This window comes from Botryllus schlosseri, chromosome 14, assembly GCF_051294905.1.
Source record: "Botryllus schlosseri isolate E-star chromosome 14, Bs_hap1, whole genome shotgun sequence".
Lineage (NCBI taxonomy): Eukaryota > Metazoa > Chordata > Ascidiacea > Stolidobranchia > Styelidae > Botryllus > Botryllus schlosseri.
In genome coordinates, this window is record NC_137249.1 from 18,036,292 (window position 1) to 18,053,740 (window position 17,449).

The following is a 17,449-nucleotide window of genomic DNA, read 5'->3' on the forward strand; positions in this document are numbered from 1 at the left end:
AAATATTACTTTGGATCACCTCTGCCAATCGCTATTTTGAACATAACATGACATAGAATATTTCATTGAAAACCGGGCGCATACAAAGCGCAGGGTGGCCAAAATTTTGATGATAATACCGAGTCTAACTCTGTAAAATGCGCTACTGGACTAACGGAGAACCCATTTCGATAGACATTCAAAATTCCATTTATTTCCCACAATTACAGCAATGCCACACCCAACTTTTACCATACCAGCCACATGAATTTGTCCTCCGACGCCAAGCTGTTGAAAGATTTCCCATCTTTTTCATACTGCTTGAACGCTTTGAGTTCCGCTTCGTTAGGTATGAACCTTGGCAGCATCTCGACGTATTCCAGCGGCAACGCGTCCAAATCGTATCCATAAACGGCACGGCAGATCTCGTCCGTGCTCAAACCGATCTTACGGAGCGTGATTGCTGTGCGAAATATGGAAGAATGTTGTGAAAAAAGGCATGGGCACAACATGACCCATTGAAATGATGAGGTGTTTGGGATATGAGAAATGTACCGTTTTACTGGTAATTATTGTAGCGATATCAAAACAAAATACCTATCGTGACATATTTGAAATGTGTAGTGAAAATGACTTTACTTAAAAGTTTCATGTTGGCTGTAGACACCTACCGAACAAACCAGGGTTGTAATGACTCGAGTCAAGTAATGACTCGAGATTTTCTGATGACTCGACTTGACTCGAGTCGTTTTCTCAAATTACGGAAATGACTCGACTCGAGTCAATCTGTGCGCATGACTCGAACTAAGTCATATGACTCGAGACTCAGACGGCCAAGACCGACATTTCATTGTAATTTCGAAGAATAGTAAAGTAATCACACTATTCGGATTTCGTCTATTGGTACTGGTACTTGAAAATGCGATCAGAAACTGCCAAAGTGAGGAAAATTAGTATATTATAAATGCGAACCATTCGGTATCACCAAATTGGACTTGGACTTGACTCGGTGGTGAATTGAAAATGACTCGACTTGACTTGAGTCAAAACTATAAAAGTGAGATTGACTTGTGACTCAGAGCGTTGTGACTTGGTTACAGCCCTGGAACAAACTCTCGCCAGTGGAATCCTGACCATTCACACAAAATAATTACTCAGGCTGGGAATAGCGATTCGATTACTTGAGTCCGAGTTGAGTATTAATTTGGAAGTACAGAATTTATACGCTCCTTATAAATTTATGAACTTGAATTGTTGTCGTGATACTTTCTTGCCACTGCAGGAGCCTTGAAGCCATGATAGGAGGTGCATGTCATAGGATAAATACATATGAAACGATATGCATTACTCGGAAGCTTCCAGTAAAATAGTCAAGAGTAGAATGGGCTTGGAAATGATAACTAATAATCTACTAGGACAAGGGGGAGCCAGGAAGGAAAATGGAGATGTTCCGAGTGAAATCACTGGCAAAGCTTGATTTACGGATGAACGGACTCGATTTTTGGCACAGAGCACGATGATTTTGAACATAAAACAAAGCTATAAATAATTCTATCGCTCAAACTGTTTTCTCCGCTGATATTTTTTATTCGATGCCGCCATGGTCTGCCGATTCCTAACCTAAACCGTGATTAATTTAGGGCAAGTTTTCGCAACTTTTTTTACAACTTCCGGCAGCTTCCTAAATACTAAGAAGTTATGCAGTATGGCGTTTTAAGCTGCTTGGAGGAATTTTATATTGCAACTTTTCTCCATTTTTTCATGCAACTTTTTTCGATTTTTCATGCAGCTCACTTTCTACTGGAAATATTTGGCCCTATATGTAAATAGATCGCTTGATTATTTCATCGTCGTTTAAATATGAGGTTTTTTCTGATTTGACGTGCATTCAGGCTAGACCGCCGAAAATCATATTTTCCCTGGGTCAATTTTTTCAGGCTATTGATTTTGTTGAAGTCGCAAACACTGAGTTTTGCTACAGTGTCTCATACCCCAATAATTTCAAGGAAGTTGTCCATAAATAAAAGCAACTTTTTACTGCAACTTTTGTGAAAAACAGGCGCAACTTTCCACGGATTTGACTGCAACAAAAACTTGCCCTAGTGATTACGCATCACCCACATAAATTTCTGGCCCGGTTGACATCAATTAACGACGTTCCCCGTTTTTCCTGAGCCTGTGCCAGCTTCTTCAAGCGAAGCCTGTCCGCTTCCGTATCTTGGGCTTTTGTTTTGAACATCTCTTCAAATTCGTCCATATTGAGCTGTGACACAGAAAACAAACTCAATGGTCAAATTCTTGAAGGCTATGTTCACCAGACTTGGAAAACTATGTAATTGTAGCGTCTGATTAGACTAAACAGAGTGAAATATCGGTACTCTAATATTAATCTAATTCTTGTAGTGTTCCTACAGTCTACTTTTAATTATAATATAATTTGTGGTTTGTTGGGAAATGCTACAGGAGAACTGTAGTGTGACATGAGCCAAGCTTAGTCTACAAACATGCTCATGCTTACAAGACAGAGCTCCGGTTTGATATGAACTGAACTAGATTTTTGTTGTCTTTCTTCTCTGGCATAGACCAGACATAAGACTTACAGTCAGATTGGAGAAGTAGATCAGAGAGTGAGAGAGAGGGGTTATTTTTGCGATAACACGAAAATGCTGTGCCAAAGCAGTATCATTATCAATCTTGTACGTAGGACAAGAAAAAAAATTTGGCAATTTAGAAATTAGAGGAGCGATTTTATTAGCAGCCCATTAAATTCTGGGCTTTTCTTAAAATACCGACATATATTAGCTCATGAAGTGCCAGAAATCATAATTAAAGTACGTATCATGCATCAAAAGCCACAGGTCCATACACAATATCTAGGTCCTAGTCAACAAGTCAACATGATAGGCGGGCAGCCGAAAACGTGCTATCAGTATCAGTATCAGAATCGCAAACAGGCAAAATATTTGGCATTGACACAACACCAACAATCAGGATTGCCATCGACTTGAATTAAAAGGTAAGGAAATAAGGACAGCATCCTTACAAATTTCCAAGTAACAGCATTCTGACTGTGATATTTGGGAAGCAGTTACCTGCAAAGAAGGTCATCAGTTTCAATGAAAACAAGGACACGTGGGAGAACGAATCTTATAAATAAGGAGAAAGCAGTTTTACAAACCCAAGTTACCCTAACCCCGAAATCAACACTTATATATATCCTAACCCAATCCTCAATCGAAACCATTACCAGCCCTAACCCCAAATTTTACCCACATGCTAAAGTCTCGCATGCCCGATCGTCGCATGCTACTATGTCGTATGCTCATATGTCCACAGACCAGTTTATAAGACACTGCTCCTCAAAATAAGGGTACGAATAACCAGGGCTGGCGTCATTAAATTTTCTCTTGATGGGCTCAGAATTGGGGAAAGACATACTGGCTGGTGTTAGAGTTTATTCATATGCTGTGACACCAACTCCAACCAAACCGAATGTCCTCAAATGTGCCGTTGCAGTTACATAAGTTATGGTATCAGGTTTTTCATGTAGCACGACCTTCACAAACTTAATTTATTTCTGCGAGCACAATTTGAGAACCCTAAGAATAACAACAGTGTGGCAACCCATAATTATAATCCACCATGTATATTAGTAAAGCTGCCCGTGGTAAATAAGGAAATTCTCACCTCATTCAAAACTGCGTCATCGTCCAGCTCGGTGAACACGGTTCCTTCTACCTGATTCGGTTTCAATGCTTTCCAATTGAGTACTGGCAGGCGATACTTGGTTTGGTGCCTCGGTTTTGCACGCATACCACCAGGTAGACGTGCAACACCCGGGAAGCTCGGCATACCTACAACGAAAAGAGACATTTGAAAGTGCAATGCCAAGAAAGCACCATAAAGTGTTACAAGTGGCTTCTACCAAAGGCATAACTGATCTACAATGTAATTTAGTACACTTTCTGATGTGATAGATTAATTCTGACTTGCCCTGTTAGAATATGTTGTCTGTGGAGGCTAAGATAAGTTTCAAACAAAATTTTACAATATTTTTTGCTTTGCAGAAACTTGAATAGAACCTCACATGACAAGGTGTAATATCGGAAAGACAGCAGCAAATCACACATTAAATCAAAGTTACAATTCTGTTGGTTTGAGTTGCATACTTGTAGTACTTGTATCTTGGGCAATTTGGATTTTTGAAAATCCCCCACCCCAAAAATTAGTTTCACAGTTGCAGTTCTATTCCGAATCCAGTGTTCTTACAACCCGTTAAAGTTTGCGAAAAAAGGTACTATTCTATCTGGCCTTCTTCAGATTTCAACGATACAAAAAAGTAACAAGTTTTGCACGTTGGCCAAAATTACACTCACTTGCTAAAATCATAACAGTTTAATGCCACAAACATTTAGATGACATTGGACAAATAGTGCTTTGGGATTCACAAAACATGCAGGAAAAGAAATCAGAGGCAGCCTGTCTTACGACTCATGCAGTGCTGAAAGTTGCGCATCAAGTTCAACTGTGGCCATGGTCATTGGTCATGCATCTCACAAAAGTGTTACAGCAAGCCTTTTTAGTATGGTGAACGCGTTGTGACCCAAATAACAGACTCCGATTCATACACATAGCCATTGTAAGCATGACCTGGAAAATTCGGATAATTTCTACCAGACTCATATTTTGGGGAATGACACTGACCATACTGTGCACCATTGCATTTTGATCATCACATTAAAATACAATACTCATAGATTATTATTTATAAATATTTCGAGTACCATCTGGGATACCATTGGTAATAGTTTGTCCACTGGGATGTCAACAAAAGACTTGAAATGATAGGCATTAGAAAACTGGTGTGTGGGTAGAAATTTTCAAGATTTTGGACTGAGCAGAATTATTTCAAATAAAGCCCAGCAAATGCAGTAGTCCTTTTTGGACCGAATTAAAAACCAATTGCACTGTTGATAGATATCAAGTTAGATACACTATGCTGGATTCCCTATAAATATAGCTCGGTACACTGAACCCCCTTAAATGCAACATCCATGTACAGAAAATTCTATTCACAAACGTGCAGTACCGGTATTGGCCGCATTGCCCAGTCGTACAGGCAAAAACGATCATGCCACACAACGTCAAACGTGAAATTACCGATGTTCTTTAAATTATCGAACTTGCTGAGAAGTGGAACGTTTCGGGCCCGCAGAATTTCTTAGTGGTGAAAAGTCGATTTAATAACTAGCGGAAACCATCAATATCCCTATAAACCTCATAGGCTATTTTGGGTGCGGTGCCGTATGAACCATCCACATGATGCCCAATGCTAATATGAAACAGGACAATCAGCTATGACATGATGTAGCGTTCCTTCATCCTTGGAAATCTCGAATTGGGGATGATAAAATGTTAGCGGATAGTTATTCGTTGACAAGGCCGTAAGACGACACTAATGATTTATCAAGGGTGTGCTACAGTCACTGTTGCATTTGATTATATGGAATTGAATGATGGGTAATGATGTTTTCCGAGACATAGGTCTATCTGTGTTAGATGACTATACAGATGTACTGTACTTATCGATGCAAATAGCCAACGATTACATTGTAAATATGCATTGAATCAACTTGACTCAAATGCGGATGACCATTGACAAATAACTACTAAGTTTTTAGACTAATTTCATTTTGACTCGACAGTTTTCTGGACCAAACTACTAAATTTTTAGACTTTGAATGTTGTAAAGTAGTAAGAAGTTTTGGGATATGCTTCCATCAAATTTATGCGAGAAATAGTCATTATGACTGGACGAAACAACCCCCATAGGAAATTGCACAAATTTGCAGTGTTGTCAGTCATTTCGCATTAGTCCCGAAGATGCAGCTTCAAATTTTCAAAGTGACCACATGAGATTGACTACTATACGACTTGTGTTTGCTACTTCCTTCCACTTGGGAAACATCAGGAATTTTAACTACCGCCAATACAGATGTAAGTAACCAGACTTCATTGCCATGTCTGCACGGGAGCATAGCTTTACTTACAGAAAGTAGAAAGTTTGAACTGTCTAAATCAGGGGTCTCCAACACACGGCCCGCCATCCGATTTGAGATTTCTGGAGAACGATTCGTAAAGCATTTTGAAATGCTAAAATTGATTTCACTTCAAAAACATTGTTGTTGTTGTTCGAAATAAACTATTCTCCTGTGCCCAACATCACTATTCCTCATTAGCTGACACCGCTTCGCGATGGCAATAGCTTTCCATGGAGGGAGCATTCGCTGATATGAATGCGCAATTGGGCATATTGCCTAGACGTGCACTGGCCCATACACTACCAAGACCGAGACGCTTAGAAAACCAGTTGAAGCTTCAACACCAGATCAAGCTTTGCGAGGATATAGTTTTCCAGCAAGTAGGCTGACCGTGTCTAGCTAACCTCAATATCGATTCTTTAGTCGCTGCAAAGTATTGTCAGGTATCGCGCGACGCTCATAGTTCAAAATAGAATGAAAGCTGAGGTCATGATATGTTTTGTTTCATTAATATTTCTTAACAACATATTATTACTTTCCTGGCAACTATACCCGTCGCCCACGATAAAGAGCATGGTGTTGTACGGACGTAACGTTATAAAAATGTGGTTGTCAAACTGTGTGGTCTATTTTTATCTCAATATTGAATTCATGCGGCCTGCCGCCTCTAAAATTTTTGAAATTTTTGAGTTAGTGACCCCTGGTCTAAAGGTTTTATTATTTTAATATACTAGGACTTATTTCTATTGGACCGGGCTTGGTTCGGAAATATTCAGAGTGTTAGTATCGAGCGTGTTAAGAATTAAAAATACATAACAAACTTACCAACTGGAGGTGGGGGTGGAGGAGGTGGAGGTGCCCCTACGCCGGGTGGTGGCGGGGGCGGGGGAGGTGGTGGCGGCAAAGGAAGATCGTGGGTTGGTGCAGGTTGCGTCGAGGCCGACTTTTTGTTTAGTTCTCCGATAGGATCCTGCAAATGATGAATCGATTAGGTTTAATTTTAACTTACATGATAACTGATTAAACAGAGTATAACAGAACAATAGATCGTGTTTACAGAGATAGGCTACTGGCGATAGCTAAGGAAATTATTTCGATAATTGGGCTAGTATAACAAATAGTTACAACTATTCATATATAAATCAGTCCTACGAGATATCCTTCAATACAAAAAAGTACTTTGTCGGCCCGAACAGCACAGAGGGTGCAGCGATACGACGAGTTAGAAATCAATGAAAAGTGAATGCTTTTACTAGTATGGTAAAAAGAGCTCGAATACATCTTGTAGGTTTATATAGTGGCATTTTGTCGCACCAAGTCTACAAACTCACCTTTGTTTTAACTTTCAAATCAGACACTTCGTCGCTGTTACCTTTTGGCAACCTAGTTGCTATTTGCATATTCCTCGTCAAGGTGTTTTGCTGCAAGGTGGTCTAGAAAAAAGCGAATGTTTTAATTGAGGTCAGATCCATTCAAACCTAGTACTAGCCCACTGGATGTTACTTGATCTCACAATCAAATGAAAGGCTAGACTTCAAGGTGTGACGTTATTGACTAAGTAGCCTACAATTTCAAAGACCCGTGCACAAAAGAGTAACAAAAGCAATTCAATTGCTACACTGCCCGTCATCTGACATACAGTAAACTAAGTTCAGTAAACGACATTGCTCTAAAGATTGGGTTATTATTCGATCTTCTGTCAATTTTCCTTCAGTGTGCAGTGTGCACGCCTCTTATTTTCACATCATGGGTGTCTATAACAATCATTTCGACTCCCAGGTTTTTTTTCATTGTAATACAATCTTGTGGTCTTTTGAAATGATCAAATCAAGAGTTATCGATAAATCTAGTCATGATCGTCATCAATTTGAGAATTTTGGCCGTGAAATTATTAAAAAGACTATCCGTAGCCCACGGTTTCAATGCGTTAACGATATCTGGCCTGCTAGTCAAAAAGGTTTCACAATCGTGAGCTAGAAAACCAGTAAACAAATGCCTACAATTGAAGAAGAACAAAAAGAAACAGAAAACTAATTTGGATTCCATAAGTGAAGGGCAGGAATATCACAAACGACATGATTCAATATCAGGATCAGGAATGAGTGATGTTGGCGGCATTTCAAAAGGTTGCTTGTCCAGTATCGAAATCCATGAATTCCTTATCGCCTGTATTGCAGATGCCCTAGGATCCTCATTCAGAGACCTGCCAATTACTAAGAGCTAACAACAATATCGATATTATCGACTTCGGATCAAGTCGATTACATCCTAGTTACACGAGATGAAGGACAAAGAGGCTGCAAAATACTGAGAATTATATGGTGGACTGAAAACCAAGAAGTCACCGGCCAGAAAATGCTATAGTCACTTCTGTGACTTTCTACACCAAGACGTTACGCCACAACAACACATTCAACCTCATCGTTAGCGGCCGGCTGTGGTTCGGAATCGACTTCTCTTTTGACGGAAATTTCTTCGTAAACGATGCTCAAACGTCTGTCTACGTTGTCGTCATGCTTTGCTGCATATGCGTTTGAGGATTTGGTTGGTTTATTGTCAAAATTTGCTACCCCACCATCAAATGCGTTCGATGACGGAACATCCACCGGTGGTCCGTAGTCCAAAAGCTTCTCTAATGGTAAGTTGTCAGTATTTGCCATGGCAGGTAGGATTTGATGTTTCGTAAAAAGGAAATTGTCAGGTGGAGGAGGTAGATTGTCCAGATAATTCGATTCGGAAGTCGCGTAAGAGACATCAGGAGCGTTTTCACCCAAACTCGGAAGCTTGTTACTGTCAACACGCAAATTTCTTTCGGGAATACGATCATATGTACTATTGCCAGCTGTGATACCGGGCAGTACAGGATAGTCTTTTTTGGTGAAGCCTTCTTTCTTGACTGTCTTTTGCAGACCGATGCCATGTCTATGCAAGAAGACGTGCTCGTCATAAGTCTTGATTTCATTATCTATCGGACTATATTCCATTTTGTTACTGTCAGCTCGCAAATTTCTTTTGGAAATGCCACAGTTTGTGCTGTTACTATTGGCAGTAGGCAGTGCTGGGTTGTCCTTTTTGCCGCAAACTTTTTCTGGAAATGCGGTTCGCATGCTGTCACGATTTCTGTGCGATGATACATTTTCGTCTATTTTCATTCCATTTTCAATCGGGCAAAAATCCGTTCCATTTTCAGTCGGCAAGTCCACCTTTTGTGGTGTCAGATATTCGTTATCGGTTGCACGGCGTGCACCCGTATTTTTAAAGTCGCTATGATTCACAGAATCGTCAAAATCGATGCGGTCTTCTCCATCGATGTAGAAACGCGGGTACCGGTGACGGCCTGGTTTTCTAGGCAGGGACACGCTGTCCTGATTCTTGGCATATGATTTTGGTCTGGAGGATGTCACGGAGCCTTCGCTGAAGCTGCCCCAAGCCGAGCTTCGGGAAGGCAAATTTCTCATGTATTGAAACGAAGCGTCTGTTGTAAACCCGCTGCTGCCCGTTGAACACGATTGGAACGACGCTAAAGATGATGAATTGTAAATCCCGGCGTTTCCCTTTCCGAGATCTTGCCACACGTCGGAAGGGATCAAAACCATGTCGGCGATACGATCGTTCCGAATCGGATGCACGCCTGTAGTTGTGTCCGACACCCAACCCAAGCCCGTGGGAGACTGTACATCGCGCACCAGCTGAGCTGGGACGAGAACTTCAGAATTTAACCTCGGCGTATGACGGGACAGGCTTCCGCTCGACAAGTTGGCGCGACTATGCAAAAGCCTTGACGATAATCGGGACGGAGCATCCTGCCGTGGCAGCGTCCAAACGAAGGCAAACAAAAAGACGCAATGTCGTGAAAATAATAGAGAGGGTAAAAGATGAATAAAAAATTAGGTGATGGCAAATATGCTCTTCTTGTGGTGTCACAAGAGTCGTTTTTTTCTAGTAACAAAAATACACGCATTTATATCAAGTCCCAAGAGTACTATATGATCAACAAAAACATAGTTTCAATAGTGTGTTTTGCATTTTCACCTACGAAACCTTGACTGGCGGCAGTACAGCATCACAAAACATGTTGCACAAGGCTACTATTCATGGAACGACATTCCAGTGCAGCAGTGATCGACCCACCCAATAATCATGAAGCAGTACGAAATAGTCACGGTCCAGACATACAAATTATTCGGGATGACATGAACCTGGAATAATCTTCCTTGCGGCCGCAAAAAGTATACATATGTGAAACTTCCGAGTCATTATCATTTTATAATGAAATAACAGGTGGTAATGAAAGACTTGGCTGAAGGTTAATACTTGACTGGGAATCAAATCAATCAGATACGTGTTTTGAGCAGACCACACTTCGAGGAATTACTGTTGCAGCATATTTTACCTTTATTTCCGTGATTTCTTTATCCTTGGCGGAAAGTTGCTTCTCCAGCTCGACTATCGTGGTCATGTTTTCATATTCCTGTTCTTGAATCTTTTCGTTCAACTAAACGCGAGAAGAGAACGTTTTAGGAATGTTCCTTGCGCACATTTCCGTTTTCGATAACGTTTCATACGAGATCGAGCTATGTGTTATCATCTTCACATAATTCATATTTGAGAATTAGAAGAGCTTCTTGGAGGTACAGAACTGCAATTAACAATTGAATGGTATATTCATATTGAAATGAACCTAAATATTTTCGGCTGACACTCGTCAGGGTTAAGCGTCAGGTACTAGTAGAGAATCGGAAATAACATTGTATATCAACCATCGTATCAACGGTATAAAATGACATACAATGTTCTTTCCAATTCTCTACTAGTTGCTCACGATCACTCCTGACGAGTGTCAGCCGAAAATATTCTGGTTCATTTCAATACGAATATACAATTCAGTTGAGAATTAGCGTGCTCCTGAGCAAGTGTGCGCTGTTAAGCCTTCACGAGCTTATGGATCAAAGCACCAGTTCCTTATGGCAAAAATCTGGATAGCAAGCAACAATTTCTGTCAAGGCTGCTAGCTCAAAAGCTATAAATAATGCTTGTCAGTGCAAGTAGCATTCCATTCGGACAAAATTCTGCATTTATGCTACTGAACACATTTCCATATTACTGTCATCGCCAACCTCCACCTTGAATATACCACTATGTCGAGGAACACAAAAGTGAACTTACGTTCAATACTTGATTTTCGAGATTCTCGACTCTTTCCTGGGACGATTCCTTCATTTCCGAATCTTCCAGCAGCGAGGAAACATCAAACATATTATCGAGATAGGCTTGAATTTGGATTTGTAAGCGGTCGCTTTCAGTTGTGCGCAGCGTCTGAGAGCAAGTGAGAAACATAAAAGAGGATCGGTCGAGTTGTCAGAATTTAATGAGTAGGAATGGACAATACAAACCACGGACTTGAAATTGATTCAAATTGCATTTGACGCGATGAGATTGCGAATCAGGGATTTTGAATATCAAAACAAACCATTCAAAGCAATTCAAATGCGAAAAATCAAATTGCATGACCAAAGTGATTGAGTGACAGCTACCAACTGCCATGTTATGCAAGTCAATGAAGCACAATATCTTAACACTTTAAGAGACATACCATACTGTATACCATAATATTAGCAGCGTACTGCATGCGTTCATTCAAGGATTCAGGGCATCTTAGCACTACCGGTATTTCATGTGAATTTAGCAAACATCAAGTAATATTGATTTGATCTTGGATTTTAAGGCTGATTTGAATAGGTTGCCCTTGGACAGAAATGATAAGGTGTTTTCTTGAAGCAATACAAAAAAATTGCTTCTACTTGAAATATCACCAATCATTTCAACCCCGTAATACAAAATTTCATTTCGATAATGTGAAGAAATTGATTTGTTGTGCCAATGTTAAGTAAGCACATATCGATCAAATAGCCATCCATTTCACAAGACAAAAATCAGGAAATATTTATGAAGAGTGCCATCTTAAAAGTCATCTGTGTAGATTCCGCAAAACGAACTTGGTTAACCTATAGTCGATACCTACCAAAAGGTATTCGTCCAAGCCGAGCATGGTAAATTCATATTGCAAGTGTACTCGGAAATTCATATCTTCAACGGAATGTACCACAATATTGATAAACTGCATACACATAACCTGAAAAGATCAATGTAAAAGGAGTTAAGGTGGAAATGCCACTGAATCTTTGAGATGTTCCAAGATAACAAAGTACTGATACAAAGTCTATATCTGCATTATGTCGAGATAAGCCGAGAAAACTTATAATATCAACTGATACCAGAGATTGTGGGAATGAATGTGACACGCGTTATAAGAAAGACTAGATTTCATATTTCTGGAAATTAGCCAGCATATTCTCGACTCACATTTCATCTGAATATTCAAGACATAGGCTTTTAGCTTAGAGTAGTTTTGATCACTGCTGTGCTGTAACTTACCATAAAATCCATATTTTCGTTCTCCATTTTAAAATATTGCATAAGCCTCGAAAACCTTCGCACTTCATTGCATGCAAATTTGAAGTTGTCGAAGGCTTGAAGAATAATATCATGACCCCCTCGCACCAAACAAACAGCGGCGAGGAGTTCGAGTACAAGAACTTTTGTTCTAAAAAGATACACGTAATTTTGAAATCCTATAATGAGAGAATGCTGGAGGATTGATAATTAGGAGAAAATATAAGGCGTGTAATTGGATGATAGCTATTATTTAACATACTGATCATCCCCACAACAATGCTAGACGTGTGTTTAGTGTTAGTGAAGCGCATTTATTACCGACTAGAAATAGTGCATAACAATCACCTTTAATTAGTTTAGTATATATTCAAATAAGTGGCATTCCGATATAAAATTGATCCCAGTACGGTTAAAACAGTTAACTGGTATTGATCTTTGCTGCGCCTGTTACGACCTGGCCTATTTCTTTTGATAGCCACTATCAAAAGTTGAACTGATAGTGTAAAGAACTAGTATCCAAGTAGAGGAATTTCAACTCACTGCAAGTACTGACATTGTGGCACTTAAGGAGACGGACGAAATGGGACTTGAAGCAAATTTCAATGGGCGAAGGGTAGTCTCTCGATTTTAAAATCAATTATAAACACATCGAATTAAGTACCCGACTATTAATGCCACTCAAATTCACTCGATTTACCGTACACTGCTCTCAGATATTCAATCAAAAACAATTCGTAGAACATAATTCCGGTCCACAGTGGGATCAATACTACATTAGGACGGGTCATTCAGATATGGCCATTGTGTTCATGAATTCAGATTCTGGCTAAGGGTCTTGTGGTCCAGATAATGCATGCTGCAAACATTGATTTCGAATGGTGGTTTTACAGCTTCCTCATGACGTGACACAAAACTGATATTGTATTAATTGAAGTGCATAACGACATTTCATAAAGATACTAAGAAGTTTGAAACAGATGACGAGAAACCATCACATCATAAGCAAAGTGGCATACCTCAGTGTTCTGTGATTTAACGCAAGTGCAACTTCGTTAATGCAATCCCTGTGCTTCATAACCAAGTTGAAACCATACTGGTAGTTCATAATGGTCCGTAGACAAGTAATGCAAACGTGAACATCGTCCCTGTTGTACATAAACAAACACCATAAAAGCACCACACACAGCGATAATTAGCGGTTCAAACAAGAAGAAAAGCATGTAAATTAAAAGGCAAATGAAACCAGTCCCAACAAGAAAAGAGTATGTAGGAGCTGCGTACACACGATATAACTATTATGTGTGATCTTCTTCAAACAATGATGAAAGACTCTCATGACGATTAAAATCTTGTCCTAATGCAGTGGGAGCTAGATTATTATCACTCGCCATGTCAGAAAAGCATACCTTTCGACGATTGTTCTGGAATTTTTCAGTGTCCGCTTGTTTGGTAACGTTCGATTGTGGCGCCTAGAGATGGTCGACGCGATGCTTCTGCGTTTGTCGATATCGGGTAAGCTTGTGTATCCCTGTGATAAAATAAGTCAAGATCAGGCAATCACCAGGGCTGGACACAACGATTCGAGTACAATAATTTCCAAGTCGAGTATTGATTTAACTGATTCGAGTCGAGCGGTGCGAGTCAATTTTTTCAAGTATTGAATCAATACGTCTCTTGAGACTAAGAATTATTTATTCGAGCATTATTCTGTCAATATGTTTTTTGCGTCACGTCCAAAATAACTGGCAAATGGATAGGCATATTCATAAAAGCTACATTTACTACGGTAGTGATCAATCCGTGGCATTGTCACAATGCTTATGCCATATTTATGGTAGACATATGATGAAGTTGAACTGGCAATATTTTATTTGTGAACAAATAAAGAGTACATATTTTAGCTTTTTCCTATGTGCATGGCATAATCATCATCATTATTTGTAATCCTTCATTCTAGTCACCATAATCCTAGGCCGATTACCAGTGAACTAGGCCCATGGTGAATTCGGCCAATTCCGCTCGGTTTATCAGCAATTTTAATCAGTTCAGTGCACCACAAAAATTGCGATACAATGAAAAGATAGGAAAGTGTCGAAACGACTTGGAGTAGTCCTTGATATCAGACACCCACCTAGGCCTAGACCAGGGGTGTCAAACATACGGCCCGCGGGCCGCGACAATTTCATCCGGCCCGCGAGGTAATTTTGAATAGATTGAAAAATTCCTATATTTTCCAGCCCATCCGCGACAATTTCATCCGGCCCGCGAGGTAATTTTGAATAGATTGAAAAATTCCTATATTTTCCAGCCCATTTATACCAAATGTTAAGATTTTTTGCAGGAAATCCTTTCATTTTCACAGGCCCCATTATAACCAGCCGACTATACGGCGCTGTGGTTTCACTCTAGTTACCGCTAGTGACAGCAAGTCGATGAAATTGACAACCAATTACAAGAAGGATACAAAGATGGACCAAAACGTGGTTGGTCACAGAAGCGAAAACGCAACTGCGGAACCTTTATATGCATTCTACGTGGAAAATATATTAGTTGCAAAAATGTATAATTGAAATAGCTATGGTCGCACTGCTGTGTCACTTTCGACCTGAAAGATCCCCATCCCCAGACATGAGAAACCGGACTCGGTGTAATAATAATAATCTAAATTCCAACGTCCGCTTCTCCGACTAAATATCTTGTATTCCTCACAGCACATATGCAGGGCTAACGCCAGATTACGACTAAATATAAGGGAGCATAGAATATGCCAACTTATATCGTAGCTACCGCCACTGTTTTAGCGGTCCTGAACTGTATCCAACAGGACAATCATCGTATTTTTGCCAATACCGTCGTTCGCGAATAAAGGTGACTTGTTCGCGACTTGCTACTTTAAAAACCCTATGTCTGTATGATCCGTGTATTATCTATTATATATGCTTCTGAAGTATCCGAGTGGAAAGCAAGAGCACGAGGTAACATTTTGGAGTCAGGTGACTGGTCCGGCCCGCGAGCGATTTGAAGGCTTGAATTCGGCCCGCGATACAATTTGAGTTTGACACCCCTGGCCTAGACAATGTGGAGAACTCAGCCTTCGGTGAGCTCGGCCCATAGTGAATTTGTTGGTGTTTCTTCATCTTACGATCATAACAAGCCCGTGTTCCCACATGACACCAATAAATGTTTCCCAGGAACGTGCCAAAATTTATAAACGTCAAAATAAATTGTTTTTCACCTTGGGAGAGACGGATATTCAGGTTGGGGAGGGCGATATTAGGGATGTATGTGGGTGTGGGGGATATTGGGTTGGAGGGGGGTATTAGAATTGAAGGTGGGAGTTATTAGGGTAATATCCGTTACCCCTAACCCTAATTGTGGGATACCCTTACCCCACCTCCAACCCTAATATCCCCACATCCACTCCTTTTATCCCCCAACCCGTTAACCAATCACAGCGAGCCATGAGATTTGCTTGTGTCCACACCAACGTAGGAGGTAGGACACTATATAACATTCATACAACATACGATCCCGCCCCCACCACCGAGTCCCCATTGTAAACAATTCACGACGTTTATAATAATGTTAATCTACAAATTCACCATGTGCCGAGTTCACCGGTCAGTGGTCACTGGTCAGGCTAGGGCCTCTACAAGTCACCACAAATATTATATTATTGCATCAAGCAGGAAGTATATATTCGGCTGGTGCGAAATCAGTGTCTAGTTAGAGAGAATTTTATTTTCGCGTAGTCATGAGATTGTAATAGAATCCATTGCAGATGGAAGAGATTGGGAAGAAAGTAAAACAATAAATGTCATTGAACACGAACAGTAATGAACACCAACGTGAAGTCGCGATTCCGCTAAGAAACGCGGTAGAAGGAGAGCTCATAGCGATTCAATTCCTGAGCGGCATAGAAAAGCAACGAACTCATTCTCGAGAAAGTCGGCGATAACACTGTAGGTCATTGGATAGGAATGCTTACCACATTTATTTCTCCCGTACTCCCCGTTAAATGTAAACTTTGATTCAAGCCAAACGGGTTGCCTTCGTCGCCATATCTGCAACGGGAGAGTAATCTGCGATTATGATGAACTTGTAAAATTGGGAGGAGTAATTTGTAAACGTGAGAGTTTTCAACAAAATTGAGTGGATCATAGTGAAACTAGACAAATCAGACGCGAGGCGTGGCGAGATCAAGAAATTCCGAGATTTACCGCAAACCGCGAACACGGCTGGTTACGTTGCAATATATAACGGTACATAGCACACGTTGGTGTATTCAATGAAACTGAAGGTGATGCGATGATAAATCACACTAAAGCACAGCGCTATGCGCACATTCATACCATGTGTATTGTATGTCGATGTCGATATAGGCATAGACACCAATCGACAAAGATTTGGTAAAATATGCGAATAACACACAGACCCAAGATCCGTTAAGTCACAATACATCGAATCTCAAATAGTAAACTCGTAATAACACGAAGACACCGGTACCGACACAAGCTAAAATACACGCTTCCACGGAAATTCTCGAGCTCAAATTGCTTCGCAACGCTCAAGAAACGGACGCACATATTAGTCATGTACTCGGATAACTCGTTTCGTTCAAGGTCACTTGAGGACTCCAGGAAATTCAACTTGGGTTTGCGAATATCTGTGCACAGCAAGCTTACGTTTTACTTTCGTCCGCTAGCTCTGTGTGTAATTCAAATTCTTACGCGGTCATGACGCATCAAAAGCAATTCCGAATGCATATAGCGATATTGCAGGGTTGAGGGAATCCCTATTCTCAACTTGACGACGATAACGTTGAACCCATACACTTTAACGCCCGCAATACACTGACATAAAAAGACGTAGGCCTGGGTTACTCAGCCAGCGTACTCGACGTGATCAGGATACCAAGTCGTCTCTTTCCCAGTTTCTCAATCAATTGCAATTTAGCGAAACTCGAAATGTTG

General features: G+C 40.4%; 1 protein-coding gene across 3 annotated transcripts in view; it reads right to left on the reverse strand.

The window, feature by feature from the left end:
• Positions 1-17,449, reverse strand: part of LOC145455763 (formin-like protein 3) — a 41,108-nt gene that overhangs the window by 8,808 nt on the left and 14,851 nt on the right. The window contains exons 5-17 of one of the 3 annotated variants that reach the window (XM_080333756.1): positions 16,465-16,540; positions 13,883-14,004; positions 13,493-13,621; positions 12,456-12,624; positions 12,043-12,153; positions 11,187-11,336; positions 10,414-10,515; positions 7,352-7,453; positions 6,846-6,990; positions 5,140-5,199; positions 3,667-3,833; positions 2,101-2,242; positions 237-442 (exon numbers count right to left, since the gene is read on the reverse strand). In XM_080333756.1, coding sequence (XP_080189882.1) covers positions 237-442; positions 2,101-2,242; positions 3,667-3,833; positions 5,140-5,199; positions 6,846-6,990; positions 7,352-7,453; positions 10,414-10,515; positions 11,187-11,336; positions 12,043-12,153; positions 12,456-12,624; positions 13,493-13,621; positions 13,883-14,004; positions 16,465-16,540 — 1,681 coding nt within the window. Of the gene's footprint in view, positions 1-236; positions 443-2,100; positions 2,243-3,666; positions 3,834-5,139; positions 5,200-6,845; positions 6,991-7,351; positions 7,454-7,519; positions 9,824-10,413; positions 10,516-11,186; positions 11,337-12,042; positions 12,154-12,455; positions 12,625-13,492; positions 13,622-13,882; positions 14,005-16,464; positions 16,541-17,449 lie in introns of those variants that run through there. The other 2 variants (XM_080333757.1, XM_080333758.1) reach the window with 2 other exon arrangements.